Source organism: Pleurodeles waltl, chromosome 8 (genome assembly GCF_031143425.1).
Source record: "Pleurodeles waltl isolate 20211129_DDA chromosome 8, aPleWal1.hap1.20221129, whole genome shotgun sequence".
In the NCBI taxonomy this organism is placed as follows: Eukaryota; Metazoa; Chordata; class Amphibia; order Caudata; family Salamandridae; genus Pleurodeles; species Pleurodeles waltl.
In genome coordinates this window covers 691,965,662-691,993,272 of record NC_090447.1, presented here as the reverse complement: position 1 = coordinate 691,993,272, position 27,611 = coordinate 691,965,662, and the positions used below count along the sequence as shown (strand labels likewise).

The window sequence follows — 27,611 nt, the reverse complement described above, 5'->3', positions numbered from 1 at the left end:
TCAAGGTTTCTTCTCTCCCATATACTGACTGATTGTCTGAGTCTAAGTTAACTAATTGTAAAGACTGAGAAGCTGTTGGTATATTTATTTGTGCAGTAACAACTGTTGAGTTCTTCGGCTGTTGTGGTTCGTTTATTACACCGGAAGATGAGGGGCAGATCAGAGTTGGGGAGCATATCTGCTGGCTCAAAGTTGTAAAACAGGATGTTATTATTTGTTGCATTGTTTTATAGTCACCTGATGCAGACAAGTGTGCGGCCAACTGTCCTCTGCATTGTACAGCTCATCGTGTTACTCACATTGTTTGGTGTTAAATCGTTTATACTCCCTGCCCCAACGTCAGTGTCTTTGCTCTATAAGGGTATATTAGCTTTGGACAGTTCATTTGAAGTATTGTGTCATACTTTTTAAAATGTGCCCTGAGAGGGGAAAGTGGTGCTTTCCAGTGGTGGTATAGTCCAGTTATTCTTATATGAAGAAACTGCCCCTAAGTTATTCAAGAACATATGTGATCGAAGACAGGGGGCAAAGAGAGACTATACATTGTGATCTAATTAAAATTATGCAAGCTGTATGATGCTGTTAATGCTCCTGACTGGGACACTACCGGCAGGAATTAATACGTATGTTCATATGATTCAGTGAGGCACCAGTTCAAAGGACAGGCAGTATAGGATGTTCAATAGAGAATCAGTAATTAGCTTACTCTCTCTCCTTGTTTGCTGGGCGTTCATAATTTGAGAGGTAAAGTTTCTAATATGCTCATGAAGTCCATAAAGGATATAGCTCTGCTTCTATCCAGTGGGTGCTTCAGGATCTGTTCTGATGGTTGAGATAGTATACAGAAGAGTGATGATTACCACCTTTTTGCAGATTCTCCTGATTCAAAGGACCGCCCAAGTCATAGTGATTGAAAGCATCAGGAAGGGGTAGACACCTGTTCCTTCCCCTTGCAGGCCACTGCAAAGGGACCGGGACCACCCTGTTGCAGGCCCTAACTCTCTCAGCACCTCAAGGGAGGAGGGCAAATTAGCTGTCTCAGCAGTAGTAACACTGGTGGCCCAATAACCAATGCAACACCACAATAGAATAGGTCAGCAGTTTTACTCTTGAATCAGGACCACCCTGTGCAATTCCTGGTTTGAGATTGCTGAAGTTAAATGCCTATTTGCCTCTCTACTGTCCTGTTGTTTGCCAGGTCAGTGACAGGTTTATTCCTTTCAAATTCACAATGCACATGCCCTGAGACAGCTTACTTCAGCTTTAGTTCCCCGTAAGACTGTGAAGCTGTAATTATCGGGGAATTTTTTTTTAAATCACTTTTTGCAGAGGGCAGAGAGCCAAGGGCTTTGCAGTGGCTGATAGCTGGAGAAAATGTGGAAGAAAAGGCAAAAACAGGCAGAAGTCAAATCCCTGTTCCCAATCCTTCTGTGGGCTTTCTTCGGGCATTCTGGCCCAACCACATGGTTTCTGTCTGGAGATGAGTGTTTGGCATATACTGAAGCAGACAACAGTATCCTGTAATTAGGAGTCAGGCATCAGTTGGTCCAATCCATAGGCGGGACCGTGCATGGAGCAAAAGCGCAGAGGAGGAGACCCCTATATTTAACAATGCTTTGTTGAAAGTTTGTTGTGCCTATTTACTCTGCCTGTGTTTATCCTGATGTCTAGTTCTCCTGTAACATGATATAACACTGAGACTTGGTAGTATTTGACCACTAAATTGTCCAAATATGACTGACTGGAAATAATCAATTTTTGACTACTATTGGTGGACAGTACAGTAAAAAGAGTATATACTCTGTCTTGAGGGTGTTTCCACCTCCAGAGATCGATGATGTCTAGTATGTTGATCATTACTGCAATGGTATTCCTGATATGGGAATACTGATACGCTACTTGGTATTGGTATTGTCTAAATGTGAAGAGCTAACGCAATTAAAATCCTCAGCAATGGTGTAACTGCCACTGACAATTGTAAGTTTCTTTTAGATCTAAGAGCATAATGTTTGAGTGTCAAACTGGCATGTTCTCATTTCGTCCCACTGTTTAGCAGTGTTAAACAAGCAATCTGAAAACAGAGAAAGCGTATTGGGCTTACGTTTGAGTCCTTTCTTTGGTATTAGCTTTACTCAAAATGTCTTCAGTCACAAAACCTTGGAAACCTATGAACACTGTTCTTGATGGGGCAGTGTTTTCGAATTACATTGAGTATCATATAAACTCTAGCTTTTTGTTAATTGGTCAGTGTACTTGTCTTTTTCGCATTCTAAAATCTATGGTACTAGTAGCTGTGCAATCCATTTTATGAGTGCTAGACCTTACGTTGTTTCTTTGTTTTCTTTTAAAATTCCCATGGCCCTTAGGGTATTCTACATGGATCTGGTCTCATTTTCCACGCACTTTCAAGGGATTTGACATGTATCTTCTTCCTGAATTTTAGTTTCAATTTCACCAATATGTTCCTCTGTCTGGGTGATCAGCACTCCTATTGTAATTCATTTTTCAAATACAGCTGACTTTCTTATTTAGTTTTCCAAAGCCCCGTATTTTCTTTCTGAGTTGTCTCAATCTGTGTGCCTTCTTTTTTTAGTACCAGTCTAAACATATGTTTAATGGAGGGCTTATTGCTTTCATTTGCTTTGTAGTTTCTCATTTGTTTGACTGGTCTGACAGGGATGCATATGTTGATTGTTTTTTGCACCCTATTCCCTTAGATCACTTGTACAAATCGAGTCCATAGCACAATATGACGTTCTGCATCTAGAACCTTCAGGTACTATGCAGGTGGAATAATGTTGGGGGGCTGATTAGTCGTATATTACTTGTTTGATGATTTATCGGAGGTTATTGTTAGTCTATCTGAAGTTCGGTTTATGAACATAATTTCCCTGTGTATAGCCCTGTGCTTCGTGCACTGCTTGGCAAGTGAGGTTCGCGTTTCCCTGATTGCCTTACTGGAGCTCCTGCTCCTCACCATTTGATTTAATGGGCATTGGTTCTAGGTTTTGATCGCCTGGGTATTTATCTGACCCTCTGTAGATTTTTTCATGACATTTCATCATGCTTGCCACTTTGGTTGGATCCATGGATAAATCAGTTTCCTTTAAAACAAGCAGGGGCCGGGGGAATATATTCTGATCACTCCAAGTTTAGTAATTCTAAGTTATCGTTGGTTGTTGTATCATATATTCATTGATTTGATCAGGTGTTCGTTCTATTTGATTATCCCGGGGGCACGTTTTGACTTTCACGCTGTTAACACCAGGTTTATAGTACAATTGGCTGCAGAGGCCCTACCTAGGTTGTTCTGTTTTTCATTTGGTTCATTAATGATGGACGCTGCTAGATTTTGCATATCATTTAGAACTGGGATATTGTCCTGTTTGACTTCTGATAATAGATCTGTCATTTTTAGCAGTTGCGCCGTTTTACAATGTTTTCATTTAGTACTTTGAGATTGATAATGGACGCAGAGATCAATCCCCATCCTCTTCCCCACCTTCAACATTCATTGTCCTTCGTCTAACAGACTCTTCCTTGGGGCGGACAATTAGGAATACTGTTTTGCTATTTGCTTAATTATTTAGAAGCCAGGGTTCCTGTTGTATTTTGAATATCCAAATATACAATTAATATTTCCATATAGCCTAGAATTAATTCTCAGAAGGATGAGAGTTGTAGTGATACCACGAGTCCCGCCATTCCCTTATTTTAGATTAAAGTACCACTGCAGCTCATAATCTTTTAACTGCAACAGTTTCAGACCAGGAAACTAGGAACCAAATATAGAAAATTCATATGGTGCCCCAGTCAGTTAACTCCCCTTGGAGCAATGATACGGCCAAAGTTCATGCTATTTAATAACAGTTACAAGTTTGGAAATTCGTAGCCAGAAAGTATCACATGCTGATGGAAGTTCGGTTAATACCATCAGCTGTTTCTGAGAAATGTTTAGTAGTAGGTGAAGATTGGTTATATTGCACTCCCCATTGAAACCCGAACAAAAAAATAAAATACTTTTGAAGACTTATTGCAGTGTCACCTTTTCGTTGCTTTCTTGCTGTGAGGGGTCAGCAGAAGTAGATGTGAGCTGCTGGGTCCCAGGCTCCATCTGCAGTATTAATGCCACCATCTTTGGCCACAGTTGCCAATTGACAACTTACACCTACTGTTTGGTGGACTCTGCAGACCTCTCTTTCTCCTTCTTGTAGCTATGATGCCAGGTAGCCTCGAGTATGGCTGGAGAAGCGTGTTCGGCCCATCAAACGCTTCCTGTTCGAGTTTTCCTGCACCAGGGCAGAAAAATAGTCTTGGTGTCCTGTGTCCAGTTGTACAGAATTCTGCAAGCCTAAAGGTTCTTCAGATGACCCGGGCCTCCTCGGTGAGAAGTGCTCCTGCAGTGAGAGTGACCCTGCAGACGGAGTCTTCCTAGCCATTGCTCTCTGACCTGGAGTTTGCAACCCTCCGCCTCCTCCATCGGGTATCACAGTGTAGCAATAGCTAAGAAGCTGTATATTACTTACCAGACAGAGTGAAATTGCTAATGCAATCAGTAATTCAGCATGCTGATTTCTGTTCTCAGTATTAATGTACGCCAGTGGTAGTTTGCCTGGAGCTCAAGCAGCAACCTTCTCCTCATCTGCTCTCATGATGGACATCTTCTTGCTGTATTTTTCTGTTTTGTTTAATTATCTGTATATTTTGTATGTTATATGTACTGCCCTTTATAGCTGAGCCTTTAAGCATATGCAAACTGTGAGAAAGTAGCCTCTTTCTAGCCTTGTTACCCCCACTTTTGGCCTGTTTGTGAGTGTATGTCAGGGTGTTTTCACTGTCTCACTGGGATCCTGCTAGCCAGGGCCCAGTGCTCATAGTGAAAACCCTATGTTTTCAGTATGTTTGTTATGTGTCACTGGGACCCTGCTAGTCAGGACCCCAGTGCTCATAAGTTTGTGGCCTATATGTATGTGTTCCCTGTGTAGTGCCTAACTGTCTCACTGAGGCTCTGCTAAACAGAACCTCAATGGTTATGCTCTCTCATTTCTTTCAAATTGTCACCAACAGGCTAGTGACCAATTTTACCAATTTACATTGGCTTACTGGAACACCCTTATAATTCCCTAGTATATGGTACTGAGGTACCCAGGGTATTGGGGTTCCAGGAGATCCCTATGGGCTGCAGCATTTCTTTTGCCACCCATAGGGAGCTCTGACAATTCTTACACAGGCCTGCCACTGCAGCCTGAGTGAAATAACGTCCACGTTATTTCACAGCCATTTTACACTGCACTTAAGTAACTTATAAGTCACCTATATGTCTAACCTTTACCTGGTAAAGGTTAGGTGCAAAGTTACTTAGTGTGAGGGCACCCTGGCACTAGCCAAGGTGCCCCCACATTGTTCAGGGCCAATTTCCCTGACTTTGTGAGTGCGGGGACACCATTACACGCGTGCACTACATATAGGTCACTAACTATATGTAGCTTCACAATGGTAACTCCGAATATGGCCATGTAACATGTCTATGATCATGGAATTGCCCCCTCTATGCCATCCTGGCATAGTTGGCACAATCCCATGATCCCAGTGGTCTGTAGCACAGACCCTGGTACTGCCAAACTGCCCTTCCTGGGGTTTCACTGCAGCTGCTGCCAACCCCTCAGACAGGCAGCTGCCCTCCTGGGGTCCAGCCAGGCCTGGCCCAGGATGGCAGAACAAAGAACTTCCTCTGAGAGAGGGTGTTACACCCTCTCCCTTTGGAAAATGGTGTGAAGGCAGGGGAGGAGTAGCCTCCCCCAGCCTCTGGAAATGCTTTCTTGGGCACAGATGTGCCCAATTCTGCATAAGCCAGTCTACACCGGTTCAGGGGACCCCTTAGCCCTGCTCTGGCGCGAAACTGGACAAAGGAAAGGGGAGTGACCACTCCCCTGACCTGCACCTCCCCTGGGAGGTGTCCAGAGCTCCTCCAGTGTGCTCCAGACCTCTGCCATCTTGGAAACAGAGGTGCTGCTGGCACACTGGACTGCTCTGAGTGGCCAGTGCCACCAGGTGACGTCAGAGACTCCTTGTGATAGGCTCCTTCAGGTGTTGCTAGCCTATCCTCTCTCCTAGGTAGCCAAACCCTCTTTTCTGGCTATTTAGGGTCTCTGTCTCTGGGGAAACTTTAGATAACGAATGCAAGAGCTCATCCGAGTTCCTCTGCATCTCTCTCTTCACCTTCTGCCAAGGAATCGACTGCTGACCGCGCTGGAAGCCTGCAAAACTGCAACATAGTAGCAAAGACGACTACTGCAACTCTGTAACGCTGATCCTGCCGCCTTCTCGACTGTTTTCCTGGTGGTGCATGCTGTGGGGGTAGTCTGCCTCCTCTCTGCACTAGAAGCTCTGAAGAAATCTCCCGTGGGTCGACAGAATCTTCCCCCTGCAACCGCAGGCACCAAAAAGCTGCATTACCGGTCCCTTGGGTCTCCTCTCAGCACGACGAGCGAGGTCCCTCGAATCCAGCAACTCTGTCCAAGTGACTCCCACAGTCCAGTGACTCTTCAGTCCAAGTTTGGTGGAGGTAAGTCCTTGCCTCACCGCGCTAGACTGCATTACTGGGAACCGCAACTTTTGCAGCTACTCCGGCCTCTGTGCACTTCCGGTGGAAATCGTTTGTGCACAGTCCAGCCTGGGTCCAAGGCACTCTAACCTGCATTGCACGACCTCCTAAGTTGTTCTCCGGCGACGTGGGACTTCTTTGTGCGACTTCGGGTGAGCACCATTTCACACATCCTCATAGTGCCTGTTTCTGGCACCTCTCTGGGTGCTACCTGCTGCTAAGAGGGCTCCTTATCTTGCTCGACGTCCCCTCTACCTCCTGGTCCAATTTGCGACCTCCTGGTCCCTCCTGGGCCACAGCAGCATCCAAAAACGCTAACTGCACGATTTGCAGCTAGCAAGGCTTGTTGGCGTTCTTTCGGTGGGAAAACACTTCTGCACGACTCTACAAGGCGAGAGGGATCCGTCCTCCAAAGGGAAAGTCTCTAGCCCTTTGCGTTCCTGCAGAAACCGCAGCTTCTTCTGTCCAGTAGAAGCTTCTTTGCACTCGCAGCTGGCATTTCCTGGGCATCTGCCCATCTCCGACTTGCTTGTGACTTTTGGACTTGGTCCCCTTGTTCCACAGGTACCCCAGATTGGAAATCCAGCGTTGTTGCATTGTTGGTTTGTGTTTTTCCTGCATTATTCCTCTAACACAACTTCTTTATCCTTAGGGGAACTTTAGTGCACTTTGCACTCACTTTTCAGGGTCTTGGGGAGGGTTATTTTTCTAACTCTCACTATTTACTAATAGTCCCAGCGACCCTCTACAAGGTCACACAGGTTTGGGGTCCATTCGTGGTTCGCATTCCACTTTTGGAGTATATGGTTTGTGTTGCCCCTATCCCTATGTGTCCCCATTGCATCCTATTGTAACTATACATTGTTTGCACTGTTTTCTAAGACTATACTGCATATTTTTGCTATTGTGTATATATATCTTGTGTATATTTCCTATCCTCTCACTGAGGGTACACTCTAAGATACTTTGGCATATTGTCATAAAAATAAAGTACCTTTATTTTTAGTATAACTGTGTATTGTGTTTTCTTATGATATTGTGCATATGACACTAAGTGCTACTGTAGTAGCTTCACACGTCTCCTAGTTCAGCCTAAGCTGCTCTGCTAAGCTACCATTATCTATCAGCCTATGCTGCTAGACACCCTACACACTAATAAGGGATAACTGGGCCTGGTGCAAGGTGCAAGTACCCCTAGGTACTCACTACAAGCCAGTCCAGCCTCCTACATTGGTTGTGCAGTGGTGGGATAAGTGCTTTGAGACTACTTACCACTCTTCTCATTGTACTTTTCATAAGAGAAAAATATACAAAACAAGGTCAGTGTACATACACATAGCCAAAAAGTTTTGCATTTCCTCTTTTCACTCTTTTCTAAGTGCTGAAAAGTACTTCTAAACTTTCTAAAAAGTTCTAAACAGTTTTAAAAGTTTTTTTTCTCTGTCTTTCTAAAAGCTCTGACAAACTTTTTTCTCTTTTTCTATCACTTTAACTCTCTCTAAAAATGTCTGGCACAGGCCAAAATGTTGACCTGTCTGAGATTGCATATGATCACCTTAGCTGGAAAGGAGCAAGGAGTCTCTGCATAGAGAGAGGTTTGAGTGTAGGGAAGAATCCTTCCTTGGAACTCTTACTTAACATGCTTAGAGAACAAGATAAGGCTAAAAGTGCCCCATCTGTTGAAAAAGTAGCTAATGGTTCTCAATCTGATCCAGGGACTCCCCCAGGTAAAGGTTCAGGAAAGAAACTTCTTAGCCTTCCCATTACAAGACAGTCTAGCATAGTTGGTACTGAGGTGAAGTCACATCATACAGATGATGTGCTCTCACATTACACTGTCAGCCAAGCTGTTAGGGTGCCCTCTGTAAGGGACAGGTCTCCTTCTGTTCCTTCCCATCATACCTCTGTATCTAGAAATGTCCCTCCCACCAACCCTGATGACAGATTGTTAGAAAGGGAACTCAATAAGTTGAGGGTGGAACAAACCAGACTGAAGCTTAAAAAGCAACAGCTGGATTTGGATAGACAGTCTTTAGAATTAGAGAAGGAAAGACAGAAGTTGGGTTTAGAAACCCATGGTGGCAGCAGCAGTATTCCCCATAGTCATCCTGCAAAAGAGCATGATTCCAGGAATCTGCATAAGATAGTTCCCCCTTATAAGGAGGGGGATGACATTAACAAGTGGTTTGCTGCACTTGATAGGGCCTGTGTTGTACAGGATGTCCCTCAAAGGCAGTGGGCTGCTATCCTATGTCTATCATTTAGTGGAAAAGGTAGGGATAGGCTCCTTACTGTGAAAGAAAGTGATGCCAATAATTTTACAGTTCTTAAGAATGCACTCCTGGATGGTTATGGCTTAACCACTGAACAGTACAGGATAAAGTTCAGAGAGACCAAAAAGGAGTCTTCACAAGACTGGGTTGATTTCATTGACCATTCAGTGAAGGCCTTGGAGGGGTGGTTACATGGCAGTAAAGTTACTGATTATGACAGCCTGTATAACTTGATCCTGAGAGAGCATATTCTTAATAATTGTGTGTCTGATTTGTTGCACCAGTACTTGGTGGACTCTGATCTGACCTCTCCCCGAGAATTGGGAAAGAAGGCAGACAAATGGGTCAGAACAAGGGTGAACAGAAAAGTTCATACAGGGGGTGACAAAGAGAACAATAAGAAGAAAGATGGTGAAAAATCTCAAGATAAGCATGGGGATAAGGGTAAAACCCAAGATCCCACTTCAAATCTTAAACACTCTTCAGGGGGTGGGGATAAAACAAATTCTTCCTCTTCTTCTCAACCTACACAATTTAAAAAGCCTTGGTGCTTTGTGTGTAAAAATGGAGGCCATAGGCCAGGGGATAAGTCCTGTCCAGGTAAACCCCCTGAGCCTGCCACCACTAATACATCAAGCTCTAGTGCCCCTAGCAGTAGTGGTACTAGTGGTGGGACTGCTGGCAACAGTCAAGTTAAGGGTGTAGTTGGGTTCACTTATGGGTCCATAGTAGAAACTGGGGTAGTCAGTCCCAAGACAGTTTCTGTCACACCTAGTGGCATTGGCCTTGCCACACTGGCTGCTTGTCCCCTTACAATGGATAAGTACAGGCAGACAGTTTCAATAAATGGTGTTGAGGCCTTGGCCTACAGGGACACAGGTGCCAGTATCACTTTGGTGACTGAAAACCTAGTGCACCCTGATCAACACATCATTGGACAACAGTATAAGATTATTGATGTCCATAACTCCCCTAAGTTTCTTCCCTTAGCTATAATTCAGTTTAGTTGGGGTGGAGTTACTGGCCCTAAGCAGGTGGTGGTATCACCTAGCTTACCTGTAGACTGTCTCTTAGGTAATGACCTAGAGGCCTCAGGTTGGGCTGATGTAGAGTTTTATGCCCATGCAGCCATGCTGGGCATCCCAGAGGAATTGTTCCCTCTCATTTCTACTGAAATGAAAAAGCAAAGGAGAGAAGGCCTGAAAACTCAGGATCCCTCTCCAACAACAGGTAAAAGGGGTATCACAGTATCCCCTAACCACCCTACCATTCAGGATACCATTCCTGTGGTGGGAGAAACCTCTCCTGGGGTGGCACCTGTTCCAAGGGAATCATCAGTTGGCAAAACTGTACTCCCTGAGGTAGAAGTACCTCTCTGTGGGATAACTAACATTGGTGAGAAAAAGAGCACCATTTTAGTTAACATGGAGCATCCCTCCAACCCTCCCAGAGAAACTTTAGTGCAGAAAACCTGCACTGCCTCACAACACTTAGGACAGCATCCCTGCCCTAGTGTGGAGCTCATAGGACAGCATCCCTGCCCTGCTCCAACTCAAGAGAAACAGCATCCCTGTTCTCTCTTCCAGCCATATGGACAAAGTTTTTGCCCAGCTATGGCTTTTCTGAGACAGCATCCCTGTCTGACATTCCCATCACTACAAATAGGTTCAGTGGACTATTCCCACTGCTCTAAACTAAAACTTACTGATAAAAACTCTGAAAATACATCTTCACATTGTTACTTAGCTAAGAAAACTTCAAACAGGGTGGTTTACATCCCCACAGGGAAGTAACCATATAGTGGATGATAAAGGGAGTAACCAGTCTATTGCAGAGCTACTCTCTACTTATCACCACTTAGACAATAAAGTCTCAACTGGCCAAGGTTAGCCTTATAGTCCTTCGTTTGAGGGGGGGTTGTGTGAGAAAGTAGCCTCTTTCTAGCCTTGTTACCCCCACTTTTGGCCTGTTTGTGAGTGTATGTCAGGGTGTTTTCACTGTCTCAATGGGATCCTGCTAGCCAGGGCCCAGTGCTCATAGTGAAAACCCTATGTTTTCAGTATGTTTGTTATGTGTCACTGGGACCCTGCTAGTCAGGACCCCAGTGCTCATAAGTTTGTGGCCTATATGTATGTGTTCCCTGTGTAGTGCCTAACTGTCTCACTGAGGCTCTGCTAACCAGAACCTCAGTGGTTATGCTCTCTCATTTCTTTCAAATTGTCACTAACAGGCTAGTGACCAATTTTACCAATTTACATTGGCTTACTGGAACACCCTTATAATTCCCTAGTATATGGTACTGAGGTACCCAGGGTATTGGGGTTCCAGGAGATCCCTATGGGCTGCAGCATTTCTTTTGCCACCCATAGGGAGCTCTGACAATTCTTACACAGGCCTGCCACTGCAGCCTGAGTGAAATAACGTCCACGTTATTTCACAGCCATTTTACACTGCACTTAAGTAACTTATAAGTCACCTATATGTCTAACCTTTACCTGGTAAAGGTTAGGTGCAAAGTTACTTAGTGTGAGGGCACCCTGGCACTAGCCAAGGTGCCCCCACATTGTTCTGGGCCAATTTCCCTGACTTTGTGAGTGCGGGGACACCATTACACGCGTGCACTACATATAGGTCACTACCTATATGTAGCTTCACAATGGTAACTCCGAATATGGCCATGTAACATGTCTATGATCATGGAATTGCCCCCTCTATGCCATCCTGGCATAGTTGGCACAATCCCATGATCCCAGCGGTCTGTAGCACAGACCCTGGTACTGCCAATCTGCCCTTCCTGGGGTTTCACTGCAGCTGCTGCTGCTGCCAACCCCTCAGACAGGCAGCTGCCCTCCTGGGGTCCAGCCAGGCCTGGCCCAGGATGGCAGAACAAAGAACCTCCTCTGAGAGAGGGTGTTACACCCTCTCCCTTTGGAAAATGGTGTGAAGGCAGGGGAGGAGTAGCCTCCCCCAGCCTCTGGAAATGCTTTCTTGGGCACAGATGTGCCCAATTCTGCATAAGCCAGTCTACACCGGTTCAGGGGACCCCTTAGCCCTGCTCTGGCACGAAACTGGACAAAGGAAAGGGGAGTGACCACTCCCCTGACCTGCACCTCCCCTGGGAGGTGTCCAGAGCTCCTCCAGTGTGCTCCAGACCTCTGCCATCTTGGAAACAGAGGTGCTGCTGGCACACTGGACTGCTCTGAGTGGCCAGTGCCACCAGGTGACGTCAGAGACTTCTTCTGATAGGCTCCTTCAGGTGTTGCTAGCCTATCCTCTCTCCTAGGTAGCCAAACCCTCTTTTCTGGCTATTTAGGGTCTCTGGGGAAACTTTAGATAACGAATGCAAGAGCTCATCCGAGTTCCTCTGCATCTCTCTCTTCACCTTCTGCCAAGGAATCAACTGCTGACCGCGCTGGAAGCCTGCAAAACTGCAACATAGTAGCAAAGACAACTACTGCAACTCTGTAATGCTGATCCTGCCGCCTTCTCGACTGTTTTCCTGGTGGTGCATGCTGTGGGGGTAGTCTGCCTCCTCTCTGCACTAGAAGCTCCGAAGAAATCTCCCGTGGGTCGACGGAATCTTCCCCCTGCAACCGCAGGCACCAAAAAGCTGCATTACCGGTCCCTTGGGTCTCCTCTCAGCACGACGAGCGAGGTCCCTCGAATCCAGCAACTCTGTCCAAGTGACTCCCACAGTCCAGTGACTCTTCAGTCCAAGTTTGGTGGAGGTAAGTCCTTGCCTCACCTCGCTAGACTGCATTGCTGGGAACCGCGACTTTTGCAGCTACTCCGGCCTCCGTGCACTTGCGGTGGAAATCCTTTGTGCACAGTCCAGCCTGGGTCCACGGCACTCTAACCTGCATTGCACGACCTCCTTAGTTGTTCTCCGGCGACGTGGGACTTCTTTGTGCGACTTTGGGTGAGCACCGTTTCACGCATCCTCGTAGTGCCTGTTTCTGGCACTTCTCCGGGTGCTACCTGCTGCTAAGAGGGCTCCTTGTCTTGCTCAACGTCCTCTCTACCTCCTGGTCCAATTTGCGACCTCCTGGTCCCTCCTGGGCCACAGCAGCATCCAAAAACGCTAACCACATGATTTGCAGCTAGCAAGGCTTGTTGGCATTCTTTCGGCAGAAAAGCACTTCTGCACGACTCTACAAGGCGAGAGGGATCCGTCCTCCAAAGGGAAAGTCTCTAGCCCTTTGCGTTCCTGCAGAAACCGCAGCTTCTTCTGTCCAGTAGAAGCTTCTTTGCACCCGCAGCTGGCATTTCCTGGGCATCTGCCCATCTCCGACTTGCTTGTGACTTTTGGACTTGGTCCCCTTGTTCCACAGGTACCCCAGATTGGAAATCCAGCGTTGTTGCATTGTTGGTTTGTGTCTTTCCTGCATTATTCCTCTAACACGACTTCTTTATCCTTAGGGGAACTTTAGTGCACTTTGCACTCACTTTTCAGGGTCTTGGGGAGGGTTATTTTTCTAACTCTCACTATTTTCTAATAGTCCCAGCGACCCTCTACAAGGTCACATAGGTTTGGGGTCCATTCGTGGTTCGCATTCCACTTTTGGAGTATATGGTTCGGTTGCCCCTATCCCTATGTGTCCCCATTGCATCCTATTGTAACTATACATTGTTTGCACTGTTTTCTAAGACTATACTGCATATTTTTGCTATTGTGTATATATATCTTGTGTATATTTCCTATCCTCTCACTGAGGGTACACTCTAAGATACTTTGGCATATTGTCATAAAAATAAAGTACCTTTATTTTTAGTATAACTGTGTATTGTGTTTTCTTATGATATTGTGCATATGACACTAAGTGGTACTGTAGTAGCTTCACACGTCTCCTAGTTCAGCCTAAGCTGCTCTGCTAAGATACCATTATCTATCAGCCTATGCTGCTAGACACCCTATACACTAATAAGGGATAACTGGGCCTGGTGCAAGGTGCAAGTACCCCTAGGTACTCACTACAAGCCAGTCCAGCCTCCTACACAAACCTTATAAAATGAATAAATAAACATAAAACACAAATACAATATTTCTGAGACTTGCACTGGGGCCACTTGGAAATCCATGCATGTCTTTCCAAACACTATTGCTTTGACTCAAATGCCAGAACAGACAGACACCCAAGTGGTTCTGGTTTCCTTTCAGTCTCCTTCTGTAATTTGTCTAGTTAAAAATGTGTATTGCCCTCTGTGGGCCATTGTTATTCCACTGACTTCTTACCCCGCTGCAAGAGGTTTGTCCTTGTGTGATGTTGAAGTGCTATGCAGCACGAAAGAGGTACAATAAACAGGAGCTTTATTTGCATACCCCAGCGACCAACAGAAAGCAGTTAACTTTAACTTTCACTTACAAAATATTGAGTTCTGCAAAGCTTGAATTTTTTGTACAAGCGTTGACATAGCAAAACACAGACAACATAGCACACTTGTTCTCTACGCAAATGAAAAAGCAAAATCTTATAGTGTGGAAATAGCTTGGAAATAGAGATGTGTACCAAAGCAAAATAACTAGAGAAACCCCATCTGCAGGCAGTCATTACCAATCTCACTACCACGTAATCCTGCAGATACTTGGGTTTACATAAAGGTTTTTTCACACTAGGACAGCATGCCCCAACACCTTCGACATTTACCGTTTTACATCGCAGCTGTCCAGTTTGAGGATTCTTTTAACCCACTTCTCCACCTTCACACGCTAACACACATATGAAATTCAATACTATTCCATCCAAGACATTCACTGCATTCTTAAATAACGTCAGAACTTTGAGAGGTTTTCTGAACTGAGAAACATCCTTTGGGAATTTGATACACACTCAATCCCCTACCTAAACCTCACAATTATGCACAGCTATTCTAGTATTAAAATACTTTTTTATGCTTGTTCTGGAGACTTAAAATCCTCTCTCTCCAACAGCCTTTAGTGGAGACAATCACACAACTCTTCCGACACACCATCCACCCAGAGATTAACTTGTAATTTGGATTCCAGCCTCTACAATATTCAAACATAATTTTACCAGTGTTGTGATGAGAGTCTACACAACACAAATCTCTTGAGCAATTCTCTCTTTTAACCCATCCTTGAATAACCTGCCAACTGTATATCTTTTTCAATGTGCTAACCAGACTTTCAAACATACCAATACATTTTGGATGATAGAGGGAAGCCTACCTGTGTTCTACTCCATACCTGCGTTTTATGTCACATTTCCTCCCATCATGTTGATGGAGGCTGCCATCCCATTGTTGGAGTGTATGTTTTACATACATTATCACTCATGCAACAACTATGTCATTCTCTGATATATCGTTCTACCTGTAGATCTATGTCAGGTCACGATAATTTAGCAGCAACCTGCCTTTAATCTTTACAATCCTAAAATGGCATTCGTGTACCAATTCAATAATCTTTTCCAGAGGGATTTTGGAGGTATTATTCTTGTTCCCCGCAAGACTAAACCCTTATCTTCTGAAATATCCTCCAGCAAAATGCAATAAGGTCTAATATTCACCAGCGTCTAAGAATTCCCTTTCCATCCTTCCCCGATACACTAAAAACCACTTGCAAATACACAGTTCACTCTGTACCAAGCTTCCATTCTTCTTGTGAAACCACTCATTCTGTAACCTCACAACCCTTCATAGCACCCCTGTCTCTTCATCAGTATTACAAATCGTATTATTTCCCGCATAGGAGAGGCAATCTGCTATTATGTTTTGAGTTCCAGGCAAGTATTTTACACAAAAGGTGTACTTTTGTAAGGCACTAACCCAAGACTCTATTTGAGCCAACACCATATCGAGACCTTTTTTCAAAACGTTTCCCTCAGAGATCTGTGGTCGGTTCTTACCGGAAATATCTCTGCCCATAGTAATTGCTGAACTTATTATTGACCCAATGCCAAAGGCTCTCTTTCAATGACAGAATATTTACGTTTCACTCCTCTCAAGGCCCTTCAAGCAAACACAGTTGTTTGCTCTTCACATTAATTTGTTTCCGGACCAACACAATGCCTCAATCTTTTGCACTTGCCTCTGTAGTAACAGCACACTCCTTCTCTGGAACAAAACCCATTAAAGATGGTGCCCAATTCAAATACTCCTTTATGACTCTAAAATCTCGTTCACCATCATTATTCCATGTACATTCTGTTGCCTTCAACTAGAGCATACATACGGCCTGAAACTTCCTCAGTCATTTTTTCCCACAAATCTACTGTATAATTCAGTCATCTCAAGTAAACGGAGTAATTCCTCTTTGCAAATTCTATTTGTGTACTCATGTCAACCATGTCTTTTTTCTTTAACATCCACACAAACCTAACTTTGTGACCTAGATATGTGAGCACCTACTTTCTGAGGCAACACTTACCAGCTTTGAAAGTTAAAGCCAGTTTCTCAGACTTTTTAAGAACATCACCCAACTTTGTATTGTGCTCTGCCCACATCCTCACCAAAAAACGGTACATCTTGTTAAAACCAAACTCTATCCATATCCCCTAGGAAATATTACATAGCATTTTGAAAAAACAAAACTGCTGTAACAAGCACAAAAAGAATGCTCACACACTTGAATGTCCCAAATTGAGTTTAGATGTGAGTTATTGATTACCTTTCTCTAGCTTCCTCTGAGTTCTGCATAGTTGAAGTCACCACTTTTAACAGAGAAGTGATTACTTTGAAAACAGTTAATGTGGAGGAGCCACACCATATGGTAAACATCACAGCCAACGGATATAAAGGTATAACTTTCACTGAATGACTGTACAATCAGTAAAGCAGAAAACATTGTCAAAATACAGCAGACAGCACAGAAAACCACTGTAAAGGTGTGCCTGTCACCATGTGAATGTACAGTAAGTAAGACAGAAAACTACTTTCGTTTTTGACTATGTTCACTCATATAATGTATCAAGACAAAGTGTGCCTGGCACTGACGAGGCAGCAGACTTGAGAAAACTTTCCTAAAGATTAGCACAAGTCCAGAGATGAGCAGTTTTGATTATACAGGGCCTGATTCACAAACTGCACTTTTTAGTACATTTTGTAGTACTAAACATTGTACTGCAAATCGTACTACAAAACATACTACAAAGTGTATGCTTTACCTATACTTATATGTGCAGAGTTCTTAGTCCCGACTACGGAGCCTTCCTATGTAAGTATAGATTTCAGTGGTAAATGTGGGAAGGGCAGAGGAGAGAAGGTGGAAAAAGGGGCAGACAAACTACAAAGATGATGGGATTAGGGAGGATTAAGAGAGCTTTAGGTGACATAAGGTTCTTTAGGTCCGACCCCATCTTATGGAGGCCTCGTCTCCATCTTGATTAATGAAGGCTGCCATCTTCCTTCAAACAATAAAAGTTGCCATCTTTCACAATTTATGCAGAATCATTGTCATGTCCTCTTTTAGAGGCAGATATTGCCTGACCTTTTTTTCTAAGAACTGCAAAAGAGTCAAGCCCTTCGATCAATGATAAAGATATAACCATCAATGCAACATTTATCTACTTTTCAGCAAGTCAAAATTGATTAAAAAATACATACCCACATATAACCAAAATAGTGTAGTCTCAATTGATGTCCTTGAACCATATATGCATATAAGGAAATGTCTAAGACTCAAGCTTTGATGCACATGTTCTATGTCAAATATTCCTAAACTTATGCCAGAAAATCCAGTGTCTGATAAACTTTAGTACATAAGGATGACTACTTGACCACTTGGCCACTTGGGGGAAGATGTCCTTTGCCCAAAGTATAGCTCTCGATTTTTCCAGAGACGGTCTTACCCATTGCCAGCACACTTCGCACTTCACCAGTGCTACATCTTGCTTAAAGCTCATAACGTTGAGACCTCCAGGAAGGCTGACTGATTGCTACTGCATAGTGTGTTTGCCCTTCGTGGGGAATTTCGTGCCTCCGCTGATAAAGACAGCTTTCACTGTCAACAAGGTATGCAGTGCTTATCTCTTCACTAAGAAACTCTAGACTGCAAGTTGCTCTGCCTTCCATGCTCTCTTAATATAGCGCATAGAAGTAGATATTTGAATGTCAGGTTCTAGGTGACAAATGTAATGACATTTTAGAAATGGGAGAAATGGTCATTCTATTCTTGGTGTTTATTAAGTGCCTTCTTGCTTTTTTTATAATATTTTGTATAGTTGTAGTAGTTGGACTGAGAAGCAGATTGTTCTTGTAGTAATATAGGCCCTCATTCTGACCTTGGCGGTCTTTTCGCAAGACCGCCGAGTTACCTCCGCGGTGAAGACCGCCGACCGCGGCGGTATGCCGCTGTGCGCATTCTGACCGCTGGGAGCCTTCCGCCGGAAAACCGCCAGCAGCCACACTGGCGGTCGGCGGGAAAGTGGAGACTGGTCAACCTCCACCGCCACGCCAGCAGAACACCACCCACAGAATTACGACCCACATTTCTGTGTGGCGGTCTTCTGTTGGCGGTCTTCTGTTGGCGGTCACCTCCCCATGGCTCCTGTCACCTCCCGGAGGACCAACGCACAAGGTAAGTTGATCGTCCGTGAGGGGAGGGGGTGGGGGGGTGTTGTGTGATGTGTGCGTGCATGGGGGTGTGCGTGTGAGTGTGTAGAGGGGGTGTGTGAGTGCGTGCATGCGGGCGGGGAGTGCTGCTGTGCCTATGGGCAATGTGTGTAGTTCGGCGGGTGCGCATGTCAGCATGTATGTGTGCGGGTATGTGTCCCCGTTGTGTATGTGTGTGTGTAGGGGGTGTGTATATGTGCATGTTGGGGGTGTGTGCATGTCGGGGTGCGTGTATGTGCATGTCGGGGTGGGGGTGGGGAGGGGGTTCGTACCACCTCTGGGGGGTGGCAGGGGGGTGGAGGGTGTGGGGGGAGGACTCGGGGGGGCAGTGGGGGGTGGGGGAGACCCCTATCAGTGCCAGGGAAGGAATTCCCTGGCCCCGATAGTGCCTACCGCCATGGTTCGCATGGCGGTTCCCGGACGCCAGAAACCGCGGCGGTAAGCAGGGTCATGATACCGTTGGCGGTCTTGGGTCGACCGCCGGACCGGAGTGCGCAGACTCCAGCCCGTCGGTCATGACCGCCGTGGCTGTCGGAGTGGGGAAGTGGCGGTCAGTCGCGGCGGTGACCGCCGCGGTCAGAATGCCATTTTTAATACCGCCGGTCTGTTCGCGGTCCGACCGCCGCCTCTCCGCCGACCGCCAAGGTCAGAATGAGGGCCATAGACTTTTAATATAAAAGTGTTCATTTTTCTTAGTACAGTGTGTGTGACATGGTGGATAATAAAATATGTTTTATTGCTGTTTCCATGGTGCCCCTGATCCCTTTAGGGGACTGTTAGTAACCCAAAAGCAATGCTCCTATGTCAATCACACATTGAACAGTGTTTTGTTGGGCTACAATAACTTATCTTTCACATTCATCACTGGTATATTGAACCAAGTTCACTGGTGTCACCCCTGGGTGGGAAACCACTGCTTGTAGAGTTCCACCAAAGTTGTAACTTATGAAACATAGGAAAGGTCAGGAAGGAGTTTAATGAGGGACGTCACCCATCCCTGGCCCCTCAAAACCCCTAAACATCATCAATCCTTGCCCCTAAAATACCATCACCACACATAAACTTCACCCACTCCAGAAATGTAAAATCCCCTCACTACACCTAAACTATACCCACCCTGATCCGTAAACTACAATCAACCCTAAACCATGAAAGCTGTTTCTGCCCTGACATTCCACCCATCCCTGAACCATAAACCCCATCACTACCTGTAAACTCCACCCATTCCTGAACCTTAAAACCCTCCTTCTATGCCTAAACCCCACCCAAACCTGACACCTTGAATCTCCTCACCACACAGAAACTCCAACCATCTCTGAACCCTAAAAAAAACCTCACTGCCCTTAAACCTCACTCATCAGTGACCCCTTAAAACTGTCCACCACACTCAAACTCCACCCATTCCTGAAACCTAAAAAAACAATACCCACTGATGACCCCTAAAAAATCCTCACCACCAATAAACTCTACCCATCCCTGGACCCCTTCTACAGCTAAGCTGCATCTATCTCTGAATCCTTAATACACCTCACCACCCCAAACTTCACCCAGTCCTGAACCCTAAAATTTATCACCACTCCAACATTTACCCATCACTGAACCTTAAAACCCCTCAATACCCCTACACTCCATACATTCCTGAACCCTCAAAATCCTTTCACCACCTCTTAACTCCATCCCTGAACCCTAAAAAACCCTTCCTTTCCCTGAACCACACCCAATTCTGACTCCTAAAAACCCTTGATTACCCCAATAGAGTACCCACCCCTACACCCAAAAAACCCTCATTAGCCCTAAACTTCACCCAAGTTTAATGTATATTTGAAATATTTACTTTACATTACTTTTCCTGTAAAGTTTCCTTTAATTTTCAATCTATTTGTATTTCCTTAAAAGCGTCTTTCCTTAAAATTGGTTTTCCATGATTTGTTTTCCGCCAATGTGGTTTCTCAGTTTTCATTTTTCCGTTAATTCTCATTCATCATTGTGAATCAGGCCCACTGCGTTCAGGAAACCAAACTGCTCAAAGTGTTCATGCAAATGTTTTCCATAATTTAGTTGTGATTTTTAAAACATGAGGTTAGTCATACCGATATGGCCATATTTACAGATATTGGTGATGTAAGATTTTCAGCTCCTGCATTCCTATGATGGAGTAGCTGTGGATATGTATGTAATGCTGCACTGCACCATCACTTCACAGAAAAGAAGGGAACCTCCCTATATGACATGTACACCGACACAATGCAAGCTACCATAAACATTCACCCAGAGGAAAAAGAAAATGACATTTGCCACTACAGATATCTCCAAGTCCTCAGACATTGCAATGCAGGGCCCTGTATCGCATGCTTCTATCTGTTCCAGCCCACCTCAAACCATGATGTTGCTGAATGAGGCAATCATTCTTCGGTGAAAATATGCATCCGAATCTGCTGCACTGGATACCGGGCAGTGTACTCATGGGATGACGGAATGACTGGTCAGGATTCGTTTTCCTCCAAAGATCACTGCCTAGTGCTTAATTTGCAAAAAAATGTAAGTGCCAGGGCCCTCATTAAGAGGTCATGCCACTGTCATACCAACACAACTGCTGACCATCACACTCCTACAAATGTGACAATTCAGACTATTCTTTGCCCCAAAAGGTATAAGAATTGCTTGGGCAGCAGGTATTAGTCACTTTTAATGTAAATTGAATGTACATTAAATTAAGAAACACATGTTGTTGTCCTATTCTCTCAATCAGACAGACAGCGCCACAATGTGGAAGACTGTCATAAGTGCCATTGTTGCCAATTAAGTGCCAGCGCCGAGCACCAGAATCCACTGCCTCAAATTAAGCATTGTTACTGCTACTCATAAAGCAGAAAAATCAGTGGCCATGATAGGGTGTGTTTAATCCACATACAGATCCCGTCCTAGTTGCGAAATGTGATGTTCATAGACTACACCGTACGAAGAAGGTAAAGTAAGCAGGCACCTCATTTACACACCACAGCTTCCAGCAGGAACCAGCTAACTCCAAGTTGTAGAATGTTAATACTCATACTCCCAATAGGATTCCAGAATGAAGTTAGGGCTTTATTTACAAGAATCTGACTCATTGCCATTGATGCGTCATATTTCTTGCGCTGCTCTGTGCCACCTAATAATGCCATGGTAGCGTTGTATTTATGATACAGAGCTCCATTGCGCACAGTGACCACAGATCTGTCATATATTCTGACGCATCTGTGCCGCTAAAATGACTGATTGCTTGAGTGACGTAAATAAAAATACGCTACTCAAGCAATGCAAGGAAGGCCCCCATTCTAAAAAGCCTTGCTTCTCTTCAAAGCCTGGCGTTAAATTTTTGACACTTTGAAGGCGCAGAACGCGCAGTGAAATCTTGTAGATTTCACGGCACCAGCTTCTAACCGGGGAACGCCTACTTTGTATACATTATACCTGGCGCATATATAATGTGATGCCAGGCTTTACTAACTGGTGCTACGGTCCCATTGTGACAGTTTGTAAATGTGCTGCACTGTAGGGAACTGCTTTGTGCCACTGTTGCAGCAAAACAAATGATGCAATGGTGGCACAAGGGGCTTGTAAATAAGCCCTTTAGTTTTTCAGTACTTGACTGCAAGTACAAAGGCTCACATAGGAGAGTCAATAGAACACAGCTTGAAATTCAATGCAATGTGTAAGACTTTTAATGAAATTCATAAGAAGAAGAAGAAAGGTACTTGTTATTATTTGGTAAAAATACTAATGATGATATTCCTATTGCAATTTATAATCCAAAAACGATTTTTGCTGCCCCCAGCTTGTGCAGTCCAGTGTGGGTCAGTGGGTGGACGTGCTGGCCCCATTAAAGAAGCTGTGTTTCTTTATACATGCTTATCTGGTCTCATTTTCTGCATTTGCCTTTTTTTCACAAAAGAAAATGTTTTATTCACTAGATAATATTTATTTTTCTTGTCCTTGCTAACTGGTCATTGTATTTGATTTGTTTCTAAAATAACAAAATAGGTGCATTAAATGTTCTGGTACGCTGAAGATAAACAGAGATTATTGAGTGTTCATGAAGAACAGTCCATGATGCCCATAACTATGATTATCAGAAAGTAACGCTTTTTTGTTGAACATGGTTGAAAAATGACATTCTTCGATCAAGTCCCATTTAAAGTGTTAATGCACTCAGATCATAACATTATTGAGAGTTGTTTTTTCTCACCTGATGTTTGTACTTCTAAATCTGGCACATAGTAATGCATGGAGGGATCAATAGGATTGTCAGTGATTAAGAGGAATGCTTGTTTGTACTGCATTTGCAGATTAAATAACATTAGGGTATGAGGCGGTACGTTCTTTGCTTTTGTTTTTGACACATTACACTTTGCAAGAACTACCAGTCTGACACCTGGTCAATGATTGCTGATAAAACTCTCCCCGTTTTGTTTCACAGACATGAACCAGCAACTCCTTATTATGGAGATGTTTCTGATCACCATGCTCTCCCGAGTCTTCTATAGGAAGAGGTACGAAGAGCTCGAGTTCTCAGAGGTCGATGACCAGGAGACCAATGACAACACGCAAAATATAAAAGTAATTCTCAATGGGAAGTCTGTGGAAGATACCACCATGACCATCTAGACCGAGCCTCTGATTCCGTGTTTTTGCACCGGAGAATCTACTAGCTATAAGACCTTTTTTGGACAAGACACACACCTGTCTCATCTTGGAAATGTATCGGTTTTTTTTTATTGAACTCAAGTACATTACTGATATTTACAGAGCATCACTGAGTATTGGTGAACATAATCATGTATACCTACAATGCAGTTAACATAGCTAACGTTAAGCTCTGCATACATCACCAATGTAAACATATGCACTCTATTCACGTTTTGACTTTTGTTTTTTATTTGGTTTCAATAATCTTACTTTAACCACCTTGATAAACTTGTACATTTTGAACAAATGTGATTAGAAATGTGAGAGGAAGAAGATGGTGGCCAAAGACCTTGATCTATTTTGAAACATGATTTAATTTGGCCACTGAAAATTGCTGAACGGAATTAGACCATGCGGACTTTGCAATGCTTATTGCTGGTGCTCCACAGTCGATAGTCAAAGGGCTCAAGGAGGGGGAGAATTGAAATAGACCAAGACTGAGAAAAGGATCTGCGAAGAGTATTCTAAGTTTCGATGATGAACCTAACTTCAGGAAAGTCGGAGGGAAAATGGGGCAAGTGATGATAATCTGGCAACCATAAAGTAGGAGACGGATGTTGAGCTTAATGTATCTAGTGACCTACAAATGTTTAGAACTTACCTGGATGCAGTGACCCATGGGTTTGGGGTTAGCATACAGACATATTATTCTCGGCACCTTACACATATTATTTGGCTATTTCTACCACATACCCAAGAGATATCTTGATTTATGTCCAGGTAAGGATCTCAAACATATCCAGTGATTGCTAAAACGCTGTGAGAGAAGATATAACTTATCTTGGAGGAAATTGAACCTATCTAAATATGTGCATGCTGGAAGGAATGTTAACAGTGCTTGAGCAGAGACTAATGTGCAAGAACAAATTTTCATCCCTGATACAAATACACACTGTAAAAAGCAAGCATTTTAAACTGAAGCATATCTCTATAATTGTTTTGAAATCGGGCTGAAAGGTATTCGAGGTAAGAAAAGGGTTGATTTTTGTATAGGAGGGCCCTTAGTAAACAGAACTTTTTGACAGCAGTGATGGAGAAGGCAAAATCAATAACTAAACCCAAGGAGGTTTTGGACAATAGTAGTGAATACGCAAGGGTAATCTGTGCATCGTTTAGAAATGTAAAACTGGAAAGCAGGCACCTCGACTGACCTGGGGTCATACTTACGTTAGTGCTTTTCTTTGCACAAATTTGGGCCATAAAGTGCAATCTGAATAATAAAAAAATACGCAGCTGAGGCCGGTTAACAATTCAGTACATTTAAATAACATACAACGCATTAGGGTCCACAATGAAGAATGATAAACTTTAAAACCATAAAGGTTTTTAAAGGTGGAAAGGTTTGCAGAAAGCAACTTCTTCAAGTTAGTATCAATCAATAGGCATTACATGAATGCATCAATCAATATGAAGTTCAAATCGAGCTGAGTTATAAAGAAAAGAAGACGAGTTAGCACGAGTCACTTCAAAGTAAAGGGTTTAACAAATCAGTTCTTCCGCAAAGACAATATCCTGAATCTCCAACACTGCTCTAAGCTGAAAACAAGCATCTCTCTTTTCTCGTTCTGAACTTCTGCTCCACTAATGTAAATTCGTGGTGAAACCTTTCCTTCAGTCACTGGAATAATAAATATCTTTTGCATCTACTTTTCTGCTGTCTTGTCTTAAGTGTACCTGCTTGTAAAGGCTGGAGCATGGTCCAGCAGTAATGTAATGTGTAGAACAAACTTGGTCAGGTACTCATTTCCCTCAGGTTAACACACACATCCATCAACAGGAATCCTCAGACAGAATGCACACAATAGAAACAAACTCAAGAATTATAAAATATTTTTAAACAAGAAAGTATAAAAAAAGATGAAAACTAGGATCATATGGTCTGTTGTTAGATGGTAGGGATTGGGTGAAAACTGTCCTTGAGGAAGAAAATACCTAACTAAAATGCTTCATGAGTCTAGGTAGAGAAAAAGAATTTTAAAGCACGATAACCATTGGGCTTTGAGAGCCATCTCTTTATACAACATCAAAAGGGGTAACACAAGGAAACAAATAAAAGGTCCAATTACAAGTCCAGATGTCTTTAATCGAAGTCAGTGAAAACTAAAAGCCTACAAAAATTCAACAAAAATAGAAAGACATTCTCCCAACCCAAATGTGGTCTCCTCCTGGTTGTGCTGGGGCACAAGCTCCTACCCATCCTCCATTTCAGAAGTGATTTGCATTATACCCACCTCCTCAGGCACAGGCATTGGGATACATGGGCAGGACAAGACATCTTGTGAAGAATGGTGGACACTGGGTGCGAAGAATAAATGGAGACAATGGATTACTTAGGAAAATCAATAACAGTGTGTGGGGAGCTGGAGAAAGCAGTAGTTCAAGGGAATAACAAGAAAGTTGTTTCCCAGTGATGGTCAGGTAAGGCATTTGCCTCGTCCTGGAAGCCCAGGTGTGTCACTACAAACTCCTTGACAATGAGGGGCGTCATGGACTGTTAACAAGTATCCAATTTGCTGACGGCCTTCTGGACTCCTGACAACACATAATTAGAGAAGAAGGCAGAGGAGCCACACCTGAGAGCTCATGGGTGTCAAGGGCAAAGCTGTCTCTTAGCCTTCCTTTTCTGATAGGTGGACCCTGTTTGTTGGAGAAAAACGAATAGAAGCATCAGCCCTGCACTTATTGGGACATCAACACTGACCTGTAGATGGCATCAGACTCTAATGTCAAGGGACCTTCAGATGTCCTGGTATCATCCTGCCCAGAAGGGGACTCATCATCAGTGTCTTCATGGCTGGTGGTGTACAGAGTGACCTGTGTCTGCCTGAAGCCTTCATCCGGAGATGTTTTGTAAAGTAGTGTGTCTGACTCTAGGTGGCCACACCTACACCTCGCTGGTGGTGGCATCATCCTTATCCTTGTTGGTGTTTGTTGGTGCCCGCCCTGCAGTTGATCCCCTCCTCCAGCTTTGCTTACTGTCCTGTTGTTCCCTGCCTGTTTTCCAGCAGCCTGATGCAAAGGAAGATGGAACGTGGGAAAGGATCATGACTGCATGTGTTTCCTGCTTCATGCCCTCCTTCATGTCCATCACAGAGCAACATTTTAATTTGTCTATGTGAAACTCTGTGCTAGTCTTCCAGGATCACAATGATCATATCTGTGTGTTATGAAAATGTGGATTTTCTAACACTCCTCATATAGTGGTGAGTGCTGCTACCTAGGCCAAAGTGATAAGCTACTGTTGCACCTTCTATTTCACCACCTACTGCACAAGTGATATGATAAGAAATTGCCATTGTTAGAAATGGGGTCTCTAGTTGGCTGTCGGTTTGCACCATGGCCAAGTAGGGACCCTCATTCTAGTCAGGACAAGGGAGATACTCGTGCAGATAACCCCTGTTCACCTCGTTGGTAGCTTGGCATGAGCTGTCAGGCTTATCTCAGAAGCAATGTGTAAAGCATTTGCACAAAACACACAGTAACAAATGAAAACACTACAAAAGGGCACCACACCGGTTTTAGAAAAATAGCCAATATTTATCTATATAAAACAAGACCAAATACACACAGTAATAAATATATGAATTCTGCAACAGTTACTTAAAAAGACCTGGGGCTATCACGGTGTCGTGGTCAACAAAACCGTCCGGCCGCGGCGTCGCAGGCCAGGTACGGTGTTGGGAAGACCCACAAACAGCACCTTTGGAATTGCAGGGCGTTGTGATCCTCGTGATGAGATCCGGAGAGCAGCGTCGCTGGCGTCACAGTGTCGGTTCCGGGGGTCGGTGCGGGGCTCATCGGGCCCTTAATGTCACATGCGTTGCAGATCGAACGCCGGGCTGATGAAGTCAGGAACTCTGGCGTGGATGGCGTTGGTGCTACAGTGTGAAGCGGGACAATGCGACGTGCGGTGCCCACAGGTCATGGTGCTGGCAGTACCTCGGTGATGGCGTCCAGTGTCTTCGGTGACACCGGGGCTGCGGTGTGAAACAGGGCGGTGAAACATGCGGTATCACCAGGTCACGATGCATGCAGCGGCACCGTCGTTGCTGAAACGCTGTCATCGGTTAGCCCAAGTCAGTAGTGAGGTGCGGGACGAGCTCCGTGCAGCGTCCACAGGTCGTGGTGCAGACAGGAACACCTGTTGGCAACACTGGAGTCGAAGGTGCTGGCGTCGGTGGACCAGGGCTGCGGTGCGGGACAGGACAGTGCTTCGTGTTCCTCAGAATGGGAGTCCCCAGGCCACAGTGAGGGCAGTGGCACTGGTGTCAGCAGGAGCGGCGGCCTCGGAGATGCCCAGGCTGCAGTGTGAGCAAGGCGGTGCCAGAGTGTAGGGCCCAGAGGTCACGGTGCAAGCAGCATCTCAGTGGCGGCATCAATGGGCAGCATCAGTGAGACTAAGGTTGCGGTGCGAAGTGGGGCGGTGCGAAGTGGGGCAG

At 44.4% G+C, this 27,611-nt stretch overlaps 1 protein-coding gene across 2 annotated transcripts in view; it reads left to right on the top strand.

Moving 5' to 3' along the window:
* LOC138250219 (organic solute transporter subunit alpha-like) overlaps nucleotides 1-24,818 on the top strand; it is a 531,589-nt gene extending 506,771 nt beyond the window's left edge. For both annotated transcript variants that reach the window (XM_069204817.1, XM_069204816.1), the window contains one exon: nucleotides 22,904-24,818. In XM_069204817.1, the coding sequence (XP_069060918.1) occupies nucleotides 22,904-23,091 (188 nt within the window). In that variant the 3' untranslated portion in view covers nucleotides 23,092-24,818. The remainder of the gene's footprint in view (nucleotides 1-22,903) is intronic.
* Nucleotides 24,819-27,611: the final 2,793 nt, after the last annotated feature.